This window comes from Achroia grisella, unplaced genomic scaffold (genome assembly GCF_030625045.1).
Source record: "Achroia grisella isolate CSIRO2021 unplaced genomic scaffold, CSIRO_AGI_Agris_v1 utg903, whole genome shotgun sequence".
Lineage (NCBI taxonomy): Eukaryota > Metazoa > Arthropoda > Insecta > Lepidoptera > Pyralidae > Achroia > Achroia grisella.
Genome location: NW_026713061.1, coordinates 1,246,052 through 1,269,410, shown reverse-complemented (window position 1 = coordinate 1,269,410; position 23,359 = coordinate 1,246,052). Strand labels below are relative to the sequence as shown.

General features: G+C 32.0%; 1 protein-coding gene across 2 annotated transcripts in view; it reads right to left on the bottom strand.

The window, feature by feature from the left end:
- Positions 1–23,359, bottom strand: part of LOC131853626 (neural-cadherin) — a 338,875-nt gene that overhangs the window by 263,678 nt on the left and 51,838 nt on the right. For both annotated transcript variants that reach the window (XM_059204595.1, XM_059204594.1), the window contains exons 3-11: positions 21,019–21,320; positions 19,078–19,214; positions 17,939–18,155; positions 16,109–16,277; positions 14,511–15,361; positions 14,189–14,380; positions 12,382–12,572; positions 9,164–9,353; positions 6,787–6,969 (exon numbers count right to left, since the gene is read on the bottom strand). In XM_059204595.1, the coding sequence (XP_059060578.1) occupies positions 6,787–6,969; positions 9,164–9,353; positions 12,382–12,572; positions 14,189–14,380; positions 14,511–15,361; positions 16,109–16,277; positions 17,939–18,155; positions 19,078–19,214; positions 21,019–21,320 (2,432 nt within the window). The remainder of the gene's footprint in view (positions 1–6,786; positions 6,970–9,163; positions 9,354–12,381; positions 12,573–14,188; positions 14,381–14,510; positions 15,362–16,108; positions 16,278–17,938; positions 18,156–19,077; positions 19,215–21,018; positions 21,321–23,359) is intronic.

The window sequence follows — 23,359 nt, the reverse complement described above, 5'->3', positions numbered from 1 at the left end:
TGGTGTTGGTTTAAAGGGAGTTATAAAGGAGAGACTGAGCCATATTTTTTAAAATAAGTATCAACACAACGGCTCAAGTGTATACAAGATAACCACCTTCTCAAGAATAGTAAGCTTTAGTTCATAAAGCGCAATCCATCCATGCTTAATTCGAAACAAACATTCCGGACTCCATCAAAGCTGAAGACTGGTCGTCATCTAGTCCCGAAATTAATCCGCTGAGTTATGATTTATCATGAGTTTTAGAGAGCGAGGTTTGCTCTAAACGCTATTGGAGTTTCTAAAGCAAACCTTAAGATTACCAGTGAAGAATTTTCCCATGGAAAGAGTCCGTACTACTGTGGTGCTACTATTGATAACTAGCCTCAACGTTTTAAAGACTTTATTGCAGGAAATAGAGATAGTTTCGAATAAGCTTCATATATTTTAATGATTTTATATTCATATTTATACTAGCACACTTTATACCAATAAATGTTATATGCAATAGAAAAGATAAAGATTTTTTCTTGTAGAATTATTTATGGCAAAACTAGATAAATACAATAATACATTTTATGCAGTTTAGCGACCAAAATAGATAAGAGTGAAAAATATGCACGTACATGACACGGCACATTTTACAAAATTCCAGCTCGGTAAATAATATTACAATAAATATTTTGTCAAATGTCGTAACCTATGTAAGTTATGTTTCAAAATTGGAAACAAATGTTTATCACTAGAACGACACATTTATCTGAAGTCTTCAAGGAACAAAACAAGAAATACGAAATAATTTTCAACCGACTTATAGGGGAAACAGTACAGTTATTGGCCCCTTTACAGTTATTAGCCATTTCAACTTTACTGCCAAAAAACTAGCAACATCCCATACAAATAGTAGATTTGAAATCTGATTAATGGTGACAATTTTATTCTCTGTCTAAAAGTTTCAACAAAATTCCGCTAGATTATTTGGTTCTTTTCCGATGTGTGATTTTTTGCTGGAGGAACAAAATCAGGTGAGTATGTTAAAAAAATATTAAGAATGCATTTATTTTTTTGTGCGATATTTTGAAATGTGTATGTAGTCAGTCCGTTATGTAAACTTGATAAAACATAGCCTTTTTATGTGTTATAAACAGATTAAAGTTGTATTGTAACTTATTTTCTTCAATAACCGCAAAATTTTGTTAGCCAATTAGTGTCTCGATTAATTGAATAGTACGTAGTAATTGGCCTCCTATGCTAATAGCTGTATTTATTGAAAAAAGTTAAGGTAGCGTTTTTATTAAAGATAACGTCTTCTGTTACACTGTATAGTATCCTACACAATTTCTACAAATTTTAAACCATTACTCACAGTTAATAGCCTAGGCCAATAACTGTATCGTTCGTAAAACTAGTCTATAGAAAAAGTATAATTACTATATCTTTTTTTTATTTATTTTTGATAAATAACAAAGCTTATAATTAACTCAGCCAGGATGTTTCTGTATTTGGACCAATAAAAAAATGTACCGAAATGCAGTACGTAAATTTCAATCAGAAAATGTTGGATATATCAACATAGCTATTATTTTAAAAACCATTGTTAACGACTTAAAATCTGACACAATTATAAATGGTTTTCGGGCATGTGGCTTGTGTCCCTTTGATGAGAATGCAATAGATTACTCCAAATGTTTAGGTGCACCTACAAGTGTTGAAGAGACAGATAGACAAACTGCAGAAAATAACGAAAACAAGGTCATGTCACTAAGAGAGTTCGAAGATATTGTAGGGGTGGAAATGATAGACGAGATGAAAATACTGAAATCTGAAGGCTTTATGCAGAATAATTCCGCTTCCATATTATTCAAACTTTGGAGCTTTTTTCAAAGTGATCTTCCACAGAAAGAATCCACTAATATTGAAATACAATCCACTAATAACACAACAAATGTAAATCTTATGAGTGAAAATAATGTGACAAGAGTTAAAATTACTCTCACACCTACCAAAATGCCTAAAGTTTTGTGCCAACCTTCCACTTCTACCTCTGTAACCACAAAGACAGAAACTACTCATCTTAATAAGTCAATTACTAAGTACTTACAGGAGGCTCTAGAAAATAAAAGAAAGTTTATTCGAAAGGCAGAAAAGACTCCATTTGTGATGACTTCTGAGAATTTTAGCTTAACCATTGAAAAAAAAGATATGGAAAAGCAAGAAAAAGGGAAGAGAAAAAAGAAAATGTTCTGAAGACCAAAAAAGGTAAAGGTGTAGGAAAGAAGTAAAAAATATTGATAAGAAAAAGGAAAATATTGACATGAAGACTGTAACGGAAAATGCTAAAGAGGAAACTATTGATACTGAAATTAACAACCACGGTAAAATAAGGATTCCATCTAATATAGTGGTTGTTACTTGTGATATGTGCCAGCGTCTGTCTAATAAAAATAAGTCAGTAGTATGTAGTTTATGTAAAAAGTATACCATTGTCATTATTCCTCAAAAACACCTAGAACATATAGATGACGATGAACTTTCTGATTTATATGCCACAACTGTTTATCGTTAAATGACGACACTATAATTCTGAATGTTCTGAAGATGAAAACCACGATGAAGAGATGTTTAGTTATTAATAATATAATTATGATACTACTTTTTTGTTAAATTTTCCATTTATATTTTATTTTTCAGGGTTAGCTATATGATTTGATGGCCAGTAACTGTAATTTTATGGCCAATTACTGTGATCTCAAGTTTTATATTTTTAAGTTCACATTACTCTTATAATATTTAATAAAAGTTTATGTAAGGCACCTGGTATAGTAAATACATTAATAAAGAAACATATATCGTGAGTTGTATTTATTTTAGAGCCATGCATTTTTTTTTATTTGTATTTTTTTATCGAGTGGTCGCTTAACTGGCCGATAACTATACTGTTTCCCCTATATAACGACTTCTTGATTGGCTTCTTATCGCCACCGGCGACAGTACATTTTTTGTTACAATGATAACTTAGTTAATTCTGCACTGAGTACAATAATTTGCAATCGATAGTTTAAGTGTTGGTTCTATAATAATTTTATTTCAATGGACAACTCTTTTACTAGGATAAAATCCTTGAGGGTCATAATGCTTGAAGTTATATATATACTCAATTCATTATTTACGCAAACAACATTGAACATTATTTTAGATATGTGAGATTAATAATGTCTTTTGTACTGTAAAAAATCACTAAAATTAGTAGAAATAATATATACAACTTAATTATACAACAAAAAACCAAAAATTAAAAACCTTAAGGAAATATATTATTAAAAGCTATATGTTATATGTATTATACATATAACATAGAAATATATATTATAAATTAATATACAACGTAATAATATCTTAAGTATTAAATACCTTAGTTTTACTTAGGCTTAGATATATTTCATTTGTAACTCTGTATAATGTCAGCAATTTCTAAAAGGTTCGAAAAGAAGAAGCAATATTTTTTGTTACTACAATATTGTGAAATTGAAGGCTGCAGCATGTGGTCCAAACATAATATTCGGAAATTTCATCCGTAACGACTTTTTTAAAGATAAATTTATCATCAAAAGAAGAGTATACTCCGTATCCAGTGTTATAACAAATTTTGTAATTAGATTTACCCAGTCAACAAAAAAATTTCATACAATACGTACTCCACGTTGTGTTAATAATACGAATTTATTTAAGATATTTAACTGCTCTATCAATTAATATTAATTATCTATAATATATGTACTGTAGTTTAAAACATACATATGTACATATTATTTTAATTTTAGAATCTAATAAATAAAACAATACTGAACATCACTCTTATTTCTCTCACACTCCATACTCTCTCATTCCTAACTAACTTTTGCCCGCGGCTTCACTCGCGTTAATTTATCCCCTTAGGGGTGGAATTTATCAAAAACCTTTCTTAGGGGATTCCTACATCATAGTAGCTTTATGCATGCAAAGTCTCAGGCCGATCGGTTTAAAATTGACAAAGTTTCATACAAACTTTCATCCCCTTGGGGGTAGAATTAATCAAAATCCTTTCTTAGTTGATGCCTACGTCATAACATCTACTTCTGATTTGGGCTGTGCGTTGATAGATCACTATGTCAGTCACCTTTGAGTTATATATATTTAGATAACCTCATAAATAACCTAACCTAATCCATGCAAATAAAATATGAATAAAACTTATCTTACGACTTAACTTATGTTACATCTTAATAATATTACAAAAGAACAAAAAGACGCATTACATTTTTGTATCCATCAATAAAATTCTTCAAATACACAAAAAAGGCGTTTATTTCGTACTTTTTATATTAAGATCGTTAGCGCTAACGATATTGTCGCTTACTTCAACCAACCGTCAGGAGATGAACGGAGCTCGTTGATCTTTAATATTCAGTAAGCTCGATATCTATATTTGGAATTTTTGTAATATCACTATTTATTTCATTAATAGCGCATTTGCAGTACCCATGGAAATAATTAATAATAATTTACAATACGACATAATGGACCAATTGAATTGAATGTCACCAAAATATGACTTAATGGATAGCCTACACTGTCATATTCATAGTACAACTCATACGTAGGTATCTCTAACGACTTTACTTTTTCCAGAACTTGAAAACTAAATACCGAATGCAGAACTGAACTGTAAATCATAATAAAATGTTTTTCTTAAAACAAGAGTATAGACAACTGATTATAAAAGCAAGAATGTATTCTAACATATAAAAACACGGTGCAATCCAAACTCTCCCTAATTTCAAGTAGGTTGAAAATGTATAGTCTCATTTGCATTAATACCAGAATTAACGATGCCTTTTCATAATATTCTCTTAATCATCATCATAAAAACACTTTAACTTTCCACTACTGTGCACAAGGGAATAAGCTTATTATTATTATACTGACCAGAGGTTCTATAAAGGGTGTAAGTATGGGTATGGGGTTTTATTTCGAGTTTCGTTTCTCTTCGTGGGTGATAATTTTAAGGTTATTTTCGTGTTGAAAAGGGTACAGAACTGTGTCGTAACCCTCTCCTACATATTACGCAACGCCCACATGACAATGTAATGTTAAAGCATATGCAAAACTAATTAATAGGAACCTGATAATTGCATAAATATTGTTATCCGAGTTACCACCGTATTTATTTAATTTTATAGTCATACACTGCGGCCAGATATTCTCCAGCTCCATCAGCAATAGACTCCAGCTATTATCTAAACAGTGAATTGACATAAGAGTACAGTACTGTGTGGGATATTTCGTGTCTACAAATATAATTATATTATCTTATTTAAAATATATTTTAAATAAATATTTAAGCTAACATCATATTTATTAAAATTATGCTTTTACTTTTGTAATTATTATAAGTATATAAAATAAACTCAGACATACACGTAATTTTCAATATATACTCGTACATATTATATGTTCGTGCAGATCTTGTTATTAGATCTCTTCCGGGGTTCTGCACCTCTTTCACTATTTAAACAGTCTTTCAAAAATATAAAACAATAGAGTTTTAATTTAATTTAAATTAAAGCGAATTTTGGCTAAAAATAATCTGTATACCAAGTTCAAAACTGTTCACAAATTATATTTGTGTTAATAGTGTATTTTATCGTTTGGGGGGACAAACGTCTGTATTACTTGATTGAAATTGGAAACAAGAATCGAGCATAACTTGCGGTTTTATTTGGGGACTTATATATTTAATTCTTGATTTTATTATAAACCATATAGGTAACTGACGTCAAAAAAAATGTATTCCATTTTGGTGGCACTGTTACAAAACCATTTAGGAGTAGGAATTGTACCCTTAATTTATGAAGTATGGTATGACATAAACCAAAGGACAGAATCATAAAGCAAAATTTTATGAAGGAGACCATAAATTATTTTATGCAAATACTTCTTATTATTTAAGGTTATTATAACGAGAAGCCGTAAAAAAAGAAAGCCCATTCGGTACATATATATATTAATTAGTATAATAATTACCTTATGTCTCCAACGTTTTTCATATTTTATTTAATTTTGTACATATTGAAAATGCAATTTCATTTAAAATAAGTTACTTTTTTCGTAAGATCGTTCACTAGCAAAGATCCGTTACGTACATTGTGTATTCGTTTTCAAAAAGTATTATATACGTATAAATATATCTGATTGATTACTGTACGTAAATGTATGATATTTTTGTAACTACTATACCTAAATGTATGATGCTTTTATAACAAAATAAAATTGACATTATCATGTGCTAGGATTAACGTAAAACAACCACTAGAAATATAACATCTACGTACTCTTTAATTTTTGTTTTCACAGCTACCTTTTTACCATTAATATATCACTGACTATTTAATAAGAAGAGTCATTACATTATCGTTCTAGTTCCTTACAAGAGCACAAGTAAGAAGTTATTTCTAATATTTAAGAGAAAAAATCCAGACAATATAAACGTTGTGAGATTTTGGTAATTAATGTTAACATAATATAACGTAGATTTCTGACTGTTACCTTAGATGAGGTAGTCAGTGGCACCTTCCACTGTCGATGTTGTGAAAGCAAGACTTGACATGCTCACATTTTGCTCGTTATATGGGAATCTAACATGGCAGCAAATGAGCTTATTAGTTTATTTTATGTTCATTTTTCACCGATATGTGGTATACTAGGGCACGACGCTCTCCACAATGGTAATTTTATTAATGTTCTTATTGGATAATTAATTCAACTTACTTGATTATTCGGAAATGTTCCATCCTTGTCTATCGCGTTGACCTGCGTCACCTTCGTGCCGATGGGCTCTCCTTCCAGGACCGTTTCCTGTTCTCTCTCCGTAAACAGTGGGATCTCATCGTTGACGTCTTCTAGCATAATGTAGACAGTCGCTTCTGAAGCCAGCTGCTGAGCGCCATTGTTCTAAACAAAATAAACAAATTTTATAATATAGTTTTGTGATTCCATGACCCACTCTTACTTCTCAAAAAAATATTGACAAACTCATATAATATATTAATTTCTCTAATAAATTTATACAATCGATTCAGTAAACCACCAAACAAAAACTTTAAGTGATTGCAGTAGGCGGACGATCAAATAATGACACTCCTACAATTTTGTGATCGATTTTAATAAGACTGTATTGAATATTATTTACATTGAGGTGACGAGTTTTTATTGAATTTTATTCTTTACTTTAATATATTTAATAAAAAGCAATTTAAATTTCGCTTCAATGAAACAGTGGTCCATTTTATCTACAATAATATTAAGATAGATACAAGAAGATTAACGGCTATATAACATCACAGTACGGCCAATAAAAGCCTAGATGCAAAAGGAAATATTGCAAAAACCGGGAAAATGTGACGCATACAAAGATGTAATGAAAATAAATGACAAATATATTATTCTGCTTGCTATATGATAAAGATTTAATGTAATCAATGGGTGATAGAATTCAGAATGAAGATATCGGGACAAAAGTCCACACAGTCATCAAGATTACCAAGTTGATTTGGAATGGGGCGGCCACACATGCCGAATTACCGATAAACGGTAGGGACGAAAGGTTCTCGACAGAATCGCAACAGATTATCAAACAATCTATTTATTATAAACGTATTTGAAAACTTTATCTATGTGATTTCCGTGAAAATGAATTTTAGATAGGTATTAATTTATTATTCAATTAGGCTAGATTAAAAACATGTATTGAATAACAATTAATAATAGAAGATTATAACCTACAACTATTAAGTATAATATTTCAGTTATTCCCGCATTTTAATGAGGGAACTTTTATGAACTATTTATTTATAGTTGCTCAAAAACATTGTATATCAATTTAAAGGGGCTGACCTATATCGCTATGCTGTGGCATTATCAAAAATAATATTATAGATCTTAGACTGTAATAGACATTAATTAATAATATCATCTTACCCGGAGAAATTAGTGTCAAGCATTACTAATCGAGCGACTGGCAAAGTGACGTCAATGAAGTATAAAAAGTTTATATACCTACTTTACGGAAACATGTTTCTTTATATGTTCTATATCTATTTACTTCTTTTGAAAAATATTGTCTATAATAGTTATAATAGTTCAAAAATCCGAGTCATTTTTGAATACGAATTCCGACACGGAACTGACGCGACAGAAACGGCTCGTAATATCAATGCTGCGTTTGGAGAGGAGACTGCTGAAGGAGACGTTCTGCCTTCAAATGTGTACGAAATAAGCAAAACATAGTTTAATTGCTTTTTAAAACTATCTACATATCTATTCAGTTTTGAACTCAAGCAAGGGTCATTGCTTATACGAAATTGTATACAAAACTTAGTAGAGAATGTAAAGCCTAAGAGTTGTTAGCGAACTAAGTAAGAAGTAAGTTACTGGAGATCGAACCAATTTATATAATGTATCTAATGGGTAATATTGGTTAACCTCAGTAGTATATAAGATAGCCGATTGGAATGAATAGGTACTTAAAATAAATTAAGACTGGGGACCTATCTAATAAACATAATTATTTAATTAGTTAGGGAGACTTATGTACACAAGTCATCTACGTCACATATTTCTGAGCCGAGCAAGTTACTAGAGTTTAAGTATTAAGTTGTCTTTTTATTCAAAATATGTGCGCTATGGCACTGAAATTATAAGGTACGTAGGTATGACACCTTAGTATTTAGGAATGGCAACGCCAGGCAATACCCCTAATACATTTTCATTTCAGTAAGCAACAACTTAACAATTCAGAATTACAAATAAGCTGACTAACCTTCTGGCAGAATACGTGCTATCTTAATCATCTTTCAAACCGAAACACAGCGAGCTGTTTAGAGGTAGAAATAAATGTACCAGAAGTATGCATTAAGACGACTTACAAGTCTTCGAAGACACATTTTAAAGCAGACAGTAAGTAGTCTATATTACTAATTTAATAATTTTAGATGGGCACACCACCTAAGTACCTAACATTACATTTTGTTCATCACTTTTGCAGTAGAACGCGTTATTTAGGTTTTTATCACTTATAAGTGTTATGTCGTAATCCATTATGAACTTATCAATACGAAATAAAAAAAACTATTTATCACAAACTTACCTCAACTCGAATAGTCAGATTATATTCCTTGATACTTTCATAGTCTAAAGGATGATTTACTTTTATATCGGCCCAAGTGAACCCATTATCGGCCCTTTGTTGTAAATAGAAAGTATGGAATTTATTAGTTTGAGCCGTCGATCCGGGCATCAGACGGTAAAACACGGTCGGGTTGTTTTCAATGCCCGAGCTGAAAATACAATAAAACAATATAACAACTTTCACAGCAAACAAACAACAATACAATTATTGGAATATCTACTATTGACACTTGACGACATTAAATATTGAGTAGGACTACATTAAAGTACAGAAATATATTAAATAAATTTTTTTCCGATTGCATATACATAGTTATAATGATAATGAATATAGTCGTGTGAGTAAATCTTAATACACTTAATGGTAGAAATGTGTATATAACTCACATTATACAGTAGGTAACATTTTAGCATTAAACGATAAAATATTTATTAAATACAGGTACTTGTTTTATGCTACTGTAATGACTAACAAGCTGACTGCCCGGCTGATAGGAATCAGCTGCCGCCTATTACCCTTATGCCATTACTGAGGACTACGATGATATGCATCTAGTATTTATATTAAATTAATAAAATTGATGCAATTTGTAAAACTTGCTTTATATAACGTGTATTGCGGGTCCGTATTTCTCATGTAATGCTTTTAATGGTGTGACACCTTAATACTTATTTGTTATTAGCATCACTACGAATATATTAACTTAGGCAATATATAAATATTAAAATGACATATATTTTTGTAGCAATAGATGATTAAATTTCCAAATAAATTTGTTCAGACTGACGTAGATTTACTTACTAAAAATAATTTGGAATAGCAAATTAAAAATGATAAAGATGATAAAATAAAGCTTTATTTTCAATCAGCAAAAAAATTATATAAATATGAAATGTAAAAATGTATCTATATCCATTTTTCATTATCAATATGATTTCAGATTACTGAAATCAAGTTGAACAATGCCTATTATTATTCCTAATTCCTAAATTGACCATAACCATGTTAATCACATGTCGTTTAACCGAATAAGAAGAATATGAAAAGAATAAGAAAATGTGCCGAGTTTAAGTACCCGCTTTAAGCTCAGGCTAATTAAGAACAGACTTAACTATTGACACATAACCTATCTGTTATGTTCAATCTAATTACAGATCCTTCGTCCTGCACGGTTACCCAGTAATTTTATCCTATTGAACATGGACATAGTCTAAATATTAATCTAACTTTTAAATTTGTACTATTTCTTGCAACAGAAATTTTAGTTTAGGCACATTATATTAAAATATGTTAAGTTAGTACGGTGTATTAGTAATGGATTCCATTTCATGTATTCATGTAAGTTTGAAATGTGTATTTTAAAATGGACAGAGAAGGTAATAGAGGTGAACGAATCATTGTCATCGACGAATACTCGTTGTGCTGACGTGGTTGATGCACTATAAAAATAAAACAAAAATGCAGTACTTAACTTCTTTATATCTAACATAAATTTGTCGTGGAAACTCCCTATATCTTATAAAAGAACAAGATTATCTTCTTATACTTCCTTAAATTTACAAATATTTTCATAGATATAATGTCATTATATAGGTATTTTCATTATTTAATGACAATTATATTAAGAATATAATACAGACCAACAAAATATTACTAGAAAAATTATATATGGAAAAACGAAGAGCTTTGTCGTAATAGTATGTAGTATGCTAAAATATTCCAAATCATAGAAGATATTAAGTACACCAATTGTAACTAATTATGTTTGACAATTTTATAAACGAAAAACATAACTTGTACGTTTCAATTAAAAAGAAAAAAAAATTACTAGTACTTATGCAAGCACCAATGATAAATAAATTCATGAAAAAAAAAATTGAAAATGATACTAATTGAATAATACTAATTGAAAATGTTACGAACGAAAATGTCTACTGACTAAACATTTAAAAATTATACTGACATGCGATTTGATTCTTTAGATATCTTTAAAATTAGATATATTGAATAATGATTCAGAATGCGTTAATGCATCGGCCTACATGCATACAATGAGTTGTAATTAAAAAATACCCATACCTCTTACAAATGACGTTCAAAAACGTATATTCCATTACCTATTTGCTTCCGAGCAAGGCATTCCTGTTATTATTAACTTTAGTAAAATATTTATATTTAGACATTTGCTTTTGTTATAGTTTATTATTCATCAAATACAGTTGAAATGTTTGTATGATATTAAAACAATATTATTCCTGTATATCTATGGTATACTTCTTTATACGGTATATTAATAATTATAATATACTCATACATCATAGTACAGAAATATTTCACTAAAGTTTGGTTTTAACTCCGACATTTGAGCCCGATTAACTGTGATCCCCGTTCCATGTAAGCAGTGAGCCCTTGCAAATGCACGCTAGTGAATCACGGTAACCATATTGTGTTCATGACGATGCATTTGTAAACGAACGTACAGAGACAATCGTAATTACCAAGTGATAGGCAAACGTACGATAAATTGAAATGCGAGCGGCGCACAGACACATGGATGTATGCATTCCATTGAATGTCACAGTAGATTGAATTAATCTCGATATGTCCAAATTCCATTCTTAGACAGAAATATAGAGTTCACTTCAATCCAAAATGGGCCTTAAATGGAACACAACGGAAATAATGCTCGTCGCTGCATAAACTATCGAGAAATATAAATTAAATATAGGTTATGCAACGAAGAACACAGGAATGAAAACTAAAAGATGTTAGGATTATGGGCAGGAGAACGAAGGGTTGGCGGCCGCGCGCCGCTGCGTGGCACACTGCGTGCAAGTGACGGGGCTGCGTGCGGTGCCCGTGCCGAACAGTTACACACGCACCTTGCTTTCACGGACACCACTTTGGCACCCACGGGTAAATTCTCTCGAATGTAGACCGGGCCGTACACCGTGTGGTCCCACACGGGGGGATTGTTAGCGCGATCCACTACGTCTATCTGGACCTCGACGGATCTGGACAAGGGCGGGAAGCCCTTGTCTTGAGCCATAGCCTCCAACTTGTATGTTTCTCGCTATTGGGGAAAGAGTCGATGGAAACAGACAAAACCACGTCGTTAGTAGTGTTAAGGAGTAGAGGAGCGGCGGGCCCGAAAGCCCGCTGCGCCTTATACCAACCTTGCTTTCACACTGGTCACTACGGTACCCACTGTGACATTCTCTTTGATGTGAACGGGGCCATACGTGGACATGTCCCAGATGGGGGGCTTATTGTTCCTGTCTACCACGTCTAATTCAACGTCCACGTCTGCGGAGGAGGGCGGGTGGCCCCGGTCGGAGGCGCGGACCCGCAGGCGATACCTGTCCCGCTACACATACACGGGTCAGAGGTCAGCGGTCAGCGGGGAGAAACAAAACATAACACAACTAAAATATAAACACATAAGTACTCATTGCTAATAAACAATTAAAATAATTTAAAAGTAAACTCAAGTATCGATCCTCTTTCAGATTATATCTATCGGCTGTTTAAAGAAGTTTTGTAGTTTATCACTTACATAGTAAACAAATTACTAATCTCACATACGTCACGCGCTCGTTCAGTAAGCTAAATAAAAACAAGAGAAGAGTATAAAACAGAAGTTTGCATAATGTTACTACCAGTCACAACTTATCGGGTTTCACGCAGGCTCCATTCGTACTTACTTACAGCTTTTCCTTAATGTAGCCAATATTAGGTGGTGCAAGAAAATAAATTGGAAATAAAATATTTCTCGTATCTTACAAATTTCGATCTGTACAATAAGGAAAAAGACAAACTGTACATTAAATACACTTTTTACAATAATGTAACTAAACTAATTAAAAAAATTAAAAAACTTAAGAAAAGCAGGCAAATGCATGCGGCTCTGCATACAAGACATGGCGGAAAGGTCGGGTTGCCATAAAAATATTTTAGCGACCTCGAATGACTACAACGAAACGACACTCATTGAAATGAATATATTACAAACGATGGACGTTACGGTTAACTGTACAAATTTGGTTTTGAGAACGTTGCCCCTTTCACAGAAGGAATAATGTCACAACTGGCCAGATGGCCAAACTGCCTGGCAGGCAATCTGACCATCTCGATTAATGCTAATAAAATACAATAATATCAATAAACTGGCGCCCTGTAAAAAATTTTACAATTACAATGATAATACCATTATGGATGACATTATTATATGAGTAGTCGTCTACAAGAGCGATCACACTTTGGCGAGGCAGAAATCGAACTGCCCTTATGGGAAAAATTACATCGCTCCGCAAAATAAAATTGGAGATTAGTAACAAAACATGTACATACATATAATACTGATAGGTATGTTCAAAGCGTAAGCTTCTCAAATTAATTAATTAATTACTTACAATAAAATAAACTTTGAAAAACTAGTTTGTGCGAAATATTATACATAAGTGCTCTTACAGAAACTGTACATGTTTTAGAACTAAACATAGGTTTCAACGGTGAAATATTTACAGCAGTATTATCTCTGTTATTAGTAATATACACAGGTCATATTTATCGGTAGAATAGTCAATGCAAGATGGTGCTGCGGAAATAAATCTTAACGAAGATTTAGTGCGGAGCCGGCGTTGGCGGCAAATGAAACTAATAGTGCTGCAAGAAGAACAAGCCCCCGACGGCGGCGGCGCGGGCGGCCCAAGCAGCCCGCGCTGGTTCGCGCTGCCGTTCAATGGACAACTACTCCTCACAGCCAGGATTTACCCCTCTTCACAGCAATTTACAGCAGCAGATAAATTTAGAACTATTTACATTTAAGTAAACTTAAAGTATGTGCCAATTGAATCCTAGGGCTTGTAGGTAGCACTCATCCACCAAACTTTATAGTAAAGTTGATCCCATTCACGCTTCGCTCTTATCATAAGCACACAGGATTTTATTGGATGTGAATTTATAACTAAAATTCGTACTTACGTCTAAGGGTTTCTTCAAGACAATCCAACCTGATTCAGGCTGAATTTCAAAATATTCTATGTCAGCTGGATTATATGGTGCGCTTAAAGTGTAAACTATAGCACCGTTATTATCGGCATCTTCATCAGATGCAGACACTCTTAGTATATTTGTCCCTATACTAGCGTCTTGTTTTACATTCTCCACGTATTTCTGCAATATACATTATAATAATAAACAACAATCGCGGCACCTGATACTCATGCAAAATTAACTTACGTGTGCGTCATGCAGTTATGTATACGTGCATATAAAACTACTATGTACAGTTCATATAGCTTACTTGTCTGTCGAATAGTGGGGGATTGTCATTTACGTCTGTAATTTCTACCGTAAATGAACAAACGCCTTCCAACGAAGGTTCACCTTGGTCCGTCGCCTTTACCGTTACCGATACAAACTTTCCATCATCACCCTCTCGATCGAATACTTTATTTGTAGACACTTCCCCGGTTTCTTCGTCAACAGTAAATTTCGTACCTTTCTGATTTGGCTGTTGCACTATTGAATACTTCACTTGCCCATTCACTCCTTTGTCTTCATCAGTAGCATGCACTTTTATAACTGGGCTACCATTTGGCGCACCCTCTTCAACTTTTGGAAAATAGCTAGGACAATCCTTAAAGATAGGCTTATTGTCGTTAACGTCAGTTATAAATACTACGACCACAGCAGTGGATGTATGTATCGTAGCATCTCCATTAACGCAACAAGCTCCATCGTCCATCGCTGTTACATTCAGTTCGTATTTGTCTCTGTCTAAGGATATAGCTTTATTATGTAATCGAATTACACCAGTTATTTCCTCTATAACAAATTGTCCTGAACTAGTGCCTCCGCCAACGAACCCAAATCTAACATTATCACCATCTTTATCTGATGCTACTACAGTTGTCACTAAAGTATTTGGTCCTGCATTTTCATCTACATTTGGAGTGTACACTTGTTGCGAAAATTTGGGTTCTTCGTCATTTTTGTTCTTTGTGTAAACCCTAACTGTAGCTGTTCCGGTCTTAGCAGGCTCTCCTTTATCCTTTGCGGTGACAACAAATTCATAGTAAGCATTATTATTATCAGCGTCTAACTGTTTATTGTTGGTTATAATTCCATTGGAGTCTACGCTGAAGTGATCATCTGGAACATATTATTAAGTACATCTAATATTGTCTATAAAACTAAACCAAAATATATACGACTTAGAAATCGTTGGAATTACATTTATTCTTTACTATAACGCAATAAACTGTGCGAATTATATTTAAAAACTTTGCGTAAATAGAAGAAATTCATTGCAGGTGCAAAGCCATTAAAAATGAATGGCTTTGTACTACTATTAAGAAAAAGTATGTGTAATGTTTGATTATCAACTTATACCTACATTGAATGACATGACAGGAATATTGACGTATGTTAGTAATTTTATTTAATAGTTCCTAGAGCATTAAATCAAAATATAATGTATAGAAACCATCTGATAAACCTACTCAGGATAGTCAGTATATTATCACATCATTCGGGATATATAAAATTTTACTGCAATCGTAGAAAGGTTAAAAAAAAATACGTTACGTTCAATTGGTAATCCAATGTGTATTGATTATTTATGACAACTGTTGAAAATCTACTATTATAAAATATAATATAAATGAAGACATAAGATTATTCAAAATAATGGTAAGTTTATATTACATTTGTATGAACATGAGACTGATTTCAGAATTCGCGCACCACAATAGTCCGTGGTAATTGTAACCATTACAGAGTAAGTACTGCCATCTGTCGTGTAGATATGAAAGTTGTATTAACATAAAAGTAATATAGATGGCGCTAGTAGTCATACATAAAAATTGGTATGTTGTTTTAATATAATTTGTTATGTACCTGAAACTAAATATTCAATTTCGGCGTTCTTTCCGGAATCGGCGTCCATGGCTTTAACTTTGAGGATACTGGTGCCCAGAGGTATGTCCTCGTCAACGTTGTGCGCCTGGTAATCAGGCAGCTCGAACTTTGGTGCGTTATCGTTGACGTCCGTGACTCGAATCGTTAGCTGGAAAGCAAAACAGTAATAATAAGTAAACTGTAGTATTATATTCTGTACCTAACTAAGTATATTAGTACATTGTGAATTATTTAGAACACAAAAGGATATCTAAAAATAAAAGAAACCTCTAAGATATTTATCTAAAACTGAATGAAACTGAAATCTCTTGGTATACCTTATTTTAGTTTATACATCTTTTCTTTCACACTCTCAGAATTTTATATAAGTGGAATAGATGGCCATATCTCATACGAGCATCAGTTTCTACTTCTTTATATAGTATAAAACAAATTTACCCCCGCTGTCTGTACGCTTAGATCTTAAACTACGCGACGGATTAGAATTCAGTTTTTAGCAATTGATAGAATGATTCAAGAGGAAGGTTTATATGTATAATACATATACACCCCACCGATACCGGGGGCGAACACCTAGTATTATACAAAATTGATCCAGTGACAGTTTCACATTTCTCAATGAGAACAGTAGCTATCCGTCGCGTAATGTTAACAACCTCCTTCTCAGATATCCCTCTCATTCCACTTCCTTCTATTCTAAATCCTTTTCTGTCCAGGCTGTCAGGTTATGGAACGCACTCCCCCCTAGCATTCGGAGCATTCAGTCACTTGCTAGTTTCAAAGTCTCTGTCAAATACTTTCTTTCCCTTTAAATATTGTCCTCTTTGTCTCATAGTTCCATATTTTCTGAAGATATGTGCATTAAAGTATTGTATGTTTACGTATGTTTATATTTTATTATATATATTAATAGATATATTTATGTACAAATGTATATTTATGTTCATTACGTGCACCACCTACTATTTTCTTATCTTAATGTTACTTTCTCTACTGGTAGTCTGGAAGAGATACGATAAGACCGCCTTTTGTATCAGTTTATGTATTATATCATTTTGTGTGTTTTCTTTGTCTGGTGCAATAAAGAGTTTAAATAAAATAAATAAAAAATCCATCTACTAAAATTAAGCTGAATGGCCAACGTTGATCTAATTCTAAATTCCAGCTTTGCGAGTGTCATAAATTATCGAAAAATAAATATAAGGTCGAGTTTATAAAAGTTCTAGCATAAAAATAAATACTGATAAATATATCGAATACTATTAGAAATTTATCTTATTCGTCTTTATTGATACAAACATAACTAAGTGCAATGGATAAATTACATGATGACCTTTTTATCATTATCTACATAAATGCTTTATTGAACGACAACATGTAGGTAGCTAATACTATGTAATATTATGTTATCTGTGCTAATACATTCTCGATACCTGTATACCAAATTTTAAGTATACCACATTAATAAATAGGTAATAGGTATAGTACGAATTTAAAAATTGGTTTTGGTGGGTTTAAAATTTATATATTGCAAATGAGATATTTACCCTTTATAACATTAGTAAACACAAACTATTAACTATTAGGTATGTAGCAGTCTTACATAAAATATAACTTATTTATTAATATTATGTTATCTGCGGTATTAGAGAGAAATATTGGGCTATCAGAAAAAAAAAATAATTGGCATAGAAATTTAAAGTAAAATGTAAAATTACACCGTTAAACTTCCTAAAAATAAATTTAAAAATACTCATAAATACATGAAATAATAATATAAAATCAGTAGCAGATTAATAAGAAACAGACCTCAACAGATGTGGAGAAACCACCGGAGTCCTCAGTTGCTGTAACAACCAAGGAATACACATGCGGCTGCCTCAAATCTTCAAAGTCCAACTCCTTGGCCAATTTGACTATGCCCGAAGTAGGACCGATGTTGAACGTGCCAGCGCCTTGTCCTTGAGCCTTGAGAGTGTAGCGGATTTCTCGATCAGCAAATGACTTTGCTTTCACCGAGATAATACTGTAATATGAAAAAAATAACCATATAAATTACTGGAATCAAAATTTTGCGTTATAAATATTTATCTTTCCGTTGTTTTTAAATATCCTTTTGCTTAATTTAATATTTCTCCAATAGAAAGAAGACCCCTATTCGAAGAAAAGCCCTATAAAAATTTAAAAATATACTTTAAGAATTCTATATTTGTAGGTACAACACAAGGGTTCTATTATAGAACTCCTTGTACTTGTAATCCGTGAACAGTAACAGTTCACAGTTGATCTTTCTCAAAGTCTCAATTATACGAAATCCACAGATACATAGCTTTGTAGCCATATTTTTACAGGCGGTTTAATCCATTTAAAAATCCTATTTTGTTACATTCTTATATTTATATATACTTGGCTTTATATACAAATGCGAAACATACACAGTCATCACATAATACGTAGATACTTACAAATACAATACTTGCATACAATGCACACATAATATTGCGCAAATATAATAATACTGTTTTAAATTTTTAGATATAACTAATCTTTATACATGTATATATAATAAGTTTGTTAGATTTCTACAACATTATCTCAATGTTACTGGTTTTGTCGGTCCTTAATAAGACCACAATTGTTCGGAAGGTACCTACTAACTTTGTCACACAGATAACTCTAGTTCAAAAACCAGGTTTATATAAAAATTGTAAACCTTATGAATGAATAAGAACATGAAATAATCATCTTAATATATTTTACTGTTTACTTTACATCACAATAAATGTATGTTTCTGTTTAATACAGGCAATATGACTGTAACTAAAATTAATAAAACCTTACAAAAACGATATTGTATATACTGAAATATCCGGGAAAACATTACATATTGATGTAGTTTATACCAATTATAACATAATCGTATATACAGCAGTTAAATATAAACGTACTCTGAATCTTTCTTCTGGTTCTCTGCAATCTCAGCCTCGTAACTTGGAAGGTAGAACTGTGGAGCTCGTTTACCACCGACTATGCTGAGCCGTTCCTCGGGAGTGGACTGGAATCGTCTTTCATCGACACGGCCGCTCTGAAAATCCAGAAATATTTATATAAGTAATTGGACGTAAATAATTGCTGCATTTGACATAGTAACACGATTCGGTGAAACTAGTTTATTAATCATACTTTTATATACCCATAGGGTTAACCAGGGTAAATAAAAAGTATAACAAATCAAAGATATAACAGACCAATGAATGAATTTGTGAAACTAATAATTAAATGTCCTCAAGTAGCGGAGTTACAAAAATAATAATTGTTTGAATTTACAGTACTTATAATATTATGATTTTTTTTTAATTACCAAATTTCTGGGTAAAATGTGTATAATAAAGTGTATATTGACGACCTCGGTGGTTTAGCGGTTTAGCACACCGCTTTACTCTCGATGGTCGCAAGTTCGATTCCTCGCACGTTGCAAATATTTGTATTCATGAGTGTGATAGTTTGTATCGGTCTGGGTGTTTTCTATATATATCACGTATGTATTTACAAAAAATTCTAAGTATTTATATCAGTTGTCTAGTACCCATAACAAAAGCTCTGCTATCGTGGACTAGATGGCGCTGTATTAATTATCTAAGGGTATTTAGAATTAATATAATAATTTTTACCATACTCAAAATTTTGTATATTAAAATTATAATTGCATTTTAAAATTAAATAATTATTTGCATATTTTAAATTTCATATGCTAAATACTCGACGACAACTAATCAAATAAAATCTTCTGACCAATAACAATAACAAAATAGTTGACGTCCATATACACAGTGAAAGATGACCCAATTTAGGTCACCCAGAAATAAACAGATCTGCTACACATTATTATATTTAGATTGGCAAGTGAAACTTTGTCATCTTCAATTTAATATTCAACATACATGAAATCATTGAATTCAGAGCTTCATATTTGAGTCATAAAGTTTGGTGACATATGCGTAACATATTGAATTACTTATCAGTTATAAAGTCAGACAAGGCTTCATTCTAAGAAGGAATCTTTTTTTGGCTCAAACAGGCAAGTTGTTCATTTCTACCTACTAAAATATTAAAGTGTGAAGTCCTGACCAAACCGATCTCACACACTAACAGATAACTGTACAGCCTACGCGGGTCTAAAAAACTTTTCAAATACATTGAAAAGTTCTTATTGTTGAAGTAAAAATAGGAAAATATTTTAATAAATTAAGTAAGTAAGTAAGTAATTTCTACTTACTAACACATCAACAGAGACGCAAAACCTTATGGATAACTATTTTTTTGAGAGAGAGAGATTGACAATGGGGTTACCTGTCTGATATTATTCTTTTATTCATATTTAAAATAGGAGTGTTCCTGTCGGTATTGTTTTTATACAATCACTTTTGTCATTGCGGTCACTTATAAAAGGTACTATGAGCATCTGTCTAGTTTAATTTACTATATGTAACTAATATACATTATTTAATATCGATTTTAGCCATAGGGCCTGGTACTTTGCTACCCTGCCTTAGATACAAGCATCGTGAGTTGAAATATGGCTAATAAATTTGTATGGTCATATTTCTGACTGAATCTCTGGTGTTGTTATTTATTTTACATAGTTATAGAGTAGATGCAATAGCTTTCTGCACATAAAGAACCTACATACAAATATAATACATACAATATTATCTACCACACTCTGGTAACATAAATAGCAACAAATAACAAAGATGGCTGTTATTATCCTTTTGGTCTTACGTTAAATTAAAATATACACAAATATGAGCATGAAAAAAAAGTATCATGTTCACCATATCGACTACAGTTAACAACTCTTCTAAGTACGTATTCATTATTTAAATTACCTGATCTTCGGCTTTCACGTACAAAACATACTCCATATCCAACTGGAACGGGTCTGTTCCTCTAGTGCGAACCACTCCCGAACGTTCGTCAACTTCGAATCTCCCTCCAGTTCTGTCCCTCACTATGAAGTAGTGGATGTTATGGTCCGTATCAGGATCCCTTGCTTGAAGAGTGAAAACTGGTGTGTTCGGAGCTGCATTAAGCTGTACCACAGTCTGCATCGGTAGTGGGCGGTTGATGAAGTATGGAGGTTCGTCGTTCACATCCTTAACGTGGATTATAACTCTTTGGTTATCGGTATCTGAAACATTTACGTAATTGTTTATTCAATAGATGTCTTAAAACGTAATGTGAAGATTTGTATATTTAATGTCTATTGTACTAAACAAATATATAGGAGATTAAAGTAGCTATGAGCAAATACGGACGGGTAACAATCCTTTTATAGAATATATAATATCTTCAATTCAAACTCAGAATTTGTTAAAATAACATTTATGCAATTTCTTTGTTTGTTCAAACTACTTTATTTTACATGACATATAGAGAAACAGGAATTTAAATATAAAAACGGAGTTATCACAAATAAAAAAATGTGTACTGTATTTAAACAAAAAGCGAATTCACACTACACATTTTATTTTGGCGGTTACCAGTTGGCGCCTTTCTTTATCCATGTTAAACAGGATTACAGAAACACTGCACCATACAAAATTGTGTAACAAAATATTTATGTTATATACTGTATAAATAAATATTGTATTGTATAATTACAATAATTATAATTGTAATAAAAATAATTTTACATATAAGATACATATTTATATACTTACATTTTAAAGCCACTGTTAAAGGGTTAGCGTGAAAAAGAAACAACACCGACATTAGTCACATTATCTACAAGTTTAAAGTTATTATTAAATAAAAACACAATGCTCAATGTCCGATTGATATTGTAGTTTGAAATTAAAAGCATATTATTAAAGCTACAATTGCCACTACTAGAGTTGAGAAATCGCCACATTATTTAGAATAGAACTAACAGAATATATAATCCTTGGAAAACTAATATTTATAAGAAACTTTATTTAAAGCATTCACAAACTTTTAAAATTCCATCAATTACGTAACAAAGAAAAAGAATATATATATATTCTTTTTCTTTATTATATATATTAAAACTTGATGATTGATTTGATTGATACAAAAAATAAATGTGTATAAGTGTATTTAAGAAATCGGTTTTTCTACATCAAGAATGTCAATAATCAATGTCAAACATCTATTGATGGATACAGTAACAAATATATTGCAACATGTTTTGTGAAAGAAACATGAACGCGTGTAAATACTGGGATGGTTATTCTAATACATACAAACAACACGCATTATCATAGGTCCTAACAAGCAGGCTAGGCGGTATCCCGTTTTGTCCGGGAGGATTCTCGTAAATCCGCGGTATAAATCCCCCGTTTGCTATAATCCTATTCCTCGGCTTTAGTTTCGGGTGTAGCTAGTTTTAAAGACAAATAAACATAATACAATGACCCTAAATATTGTGTATTATATTAAATATACCATAATGTATATATATATCTAGACGATACGCGAATTTAATCTCGTTTTAGTCGCAATTATTCTCAAAGAAAACTGAAATGAAAATTTATTTCTTTTTGCTTGAAGTTATCAGGCAAAAGAATATTCAAAGATCGTCATGCAAATACGCTATATTATTATGCAAATTTTATCAGAATAGTTTTAGATGCTGTCAAGACTGTTTATTAAACATTTTAATCAACTAACATTATTCTGAAAATATTACTATACCTACTTTATTTTTATAAAATGTGACCTACGTAAATTCAAATCTGTCTACGTGTTGCACAAATATTTAAAACATAAACGCCCCTCAACTCTGTACGCGGCAGTATAAGCTAAGCTAAACATGAATTTTATTATCCAAAGAAAATATATACTATGAAAGCTGTATATCACATGCATAGCACAGTGACCGTATCTCATATATCAAGATTAATTCGAGAAATTCGTCGTACCAAACAACGAAGGGGAATGGCCTACTACAGAGCACAGTAGCAGCTTTGTTTGTACCTAGACATATTCTGGACGCACGCCAAAAGTAAAAACATACATATATGTATGAACTATTACTGCATTCAGGATTTTATGTGATTGCTATTTGTTTTGGACTCTCGCCGTTGCATGTTTTTTTATTTACTCCCTGCTGAGTAACGTTGCAAGAAAAAGCAAGTAACATACAAAGTTTAACGCGACGAATGTCTGGCGGTCACAGACGTAAATACAATTAAGTGTGTCGGTGTG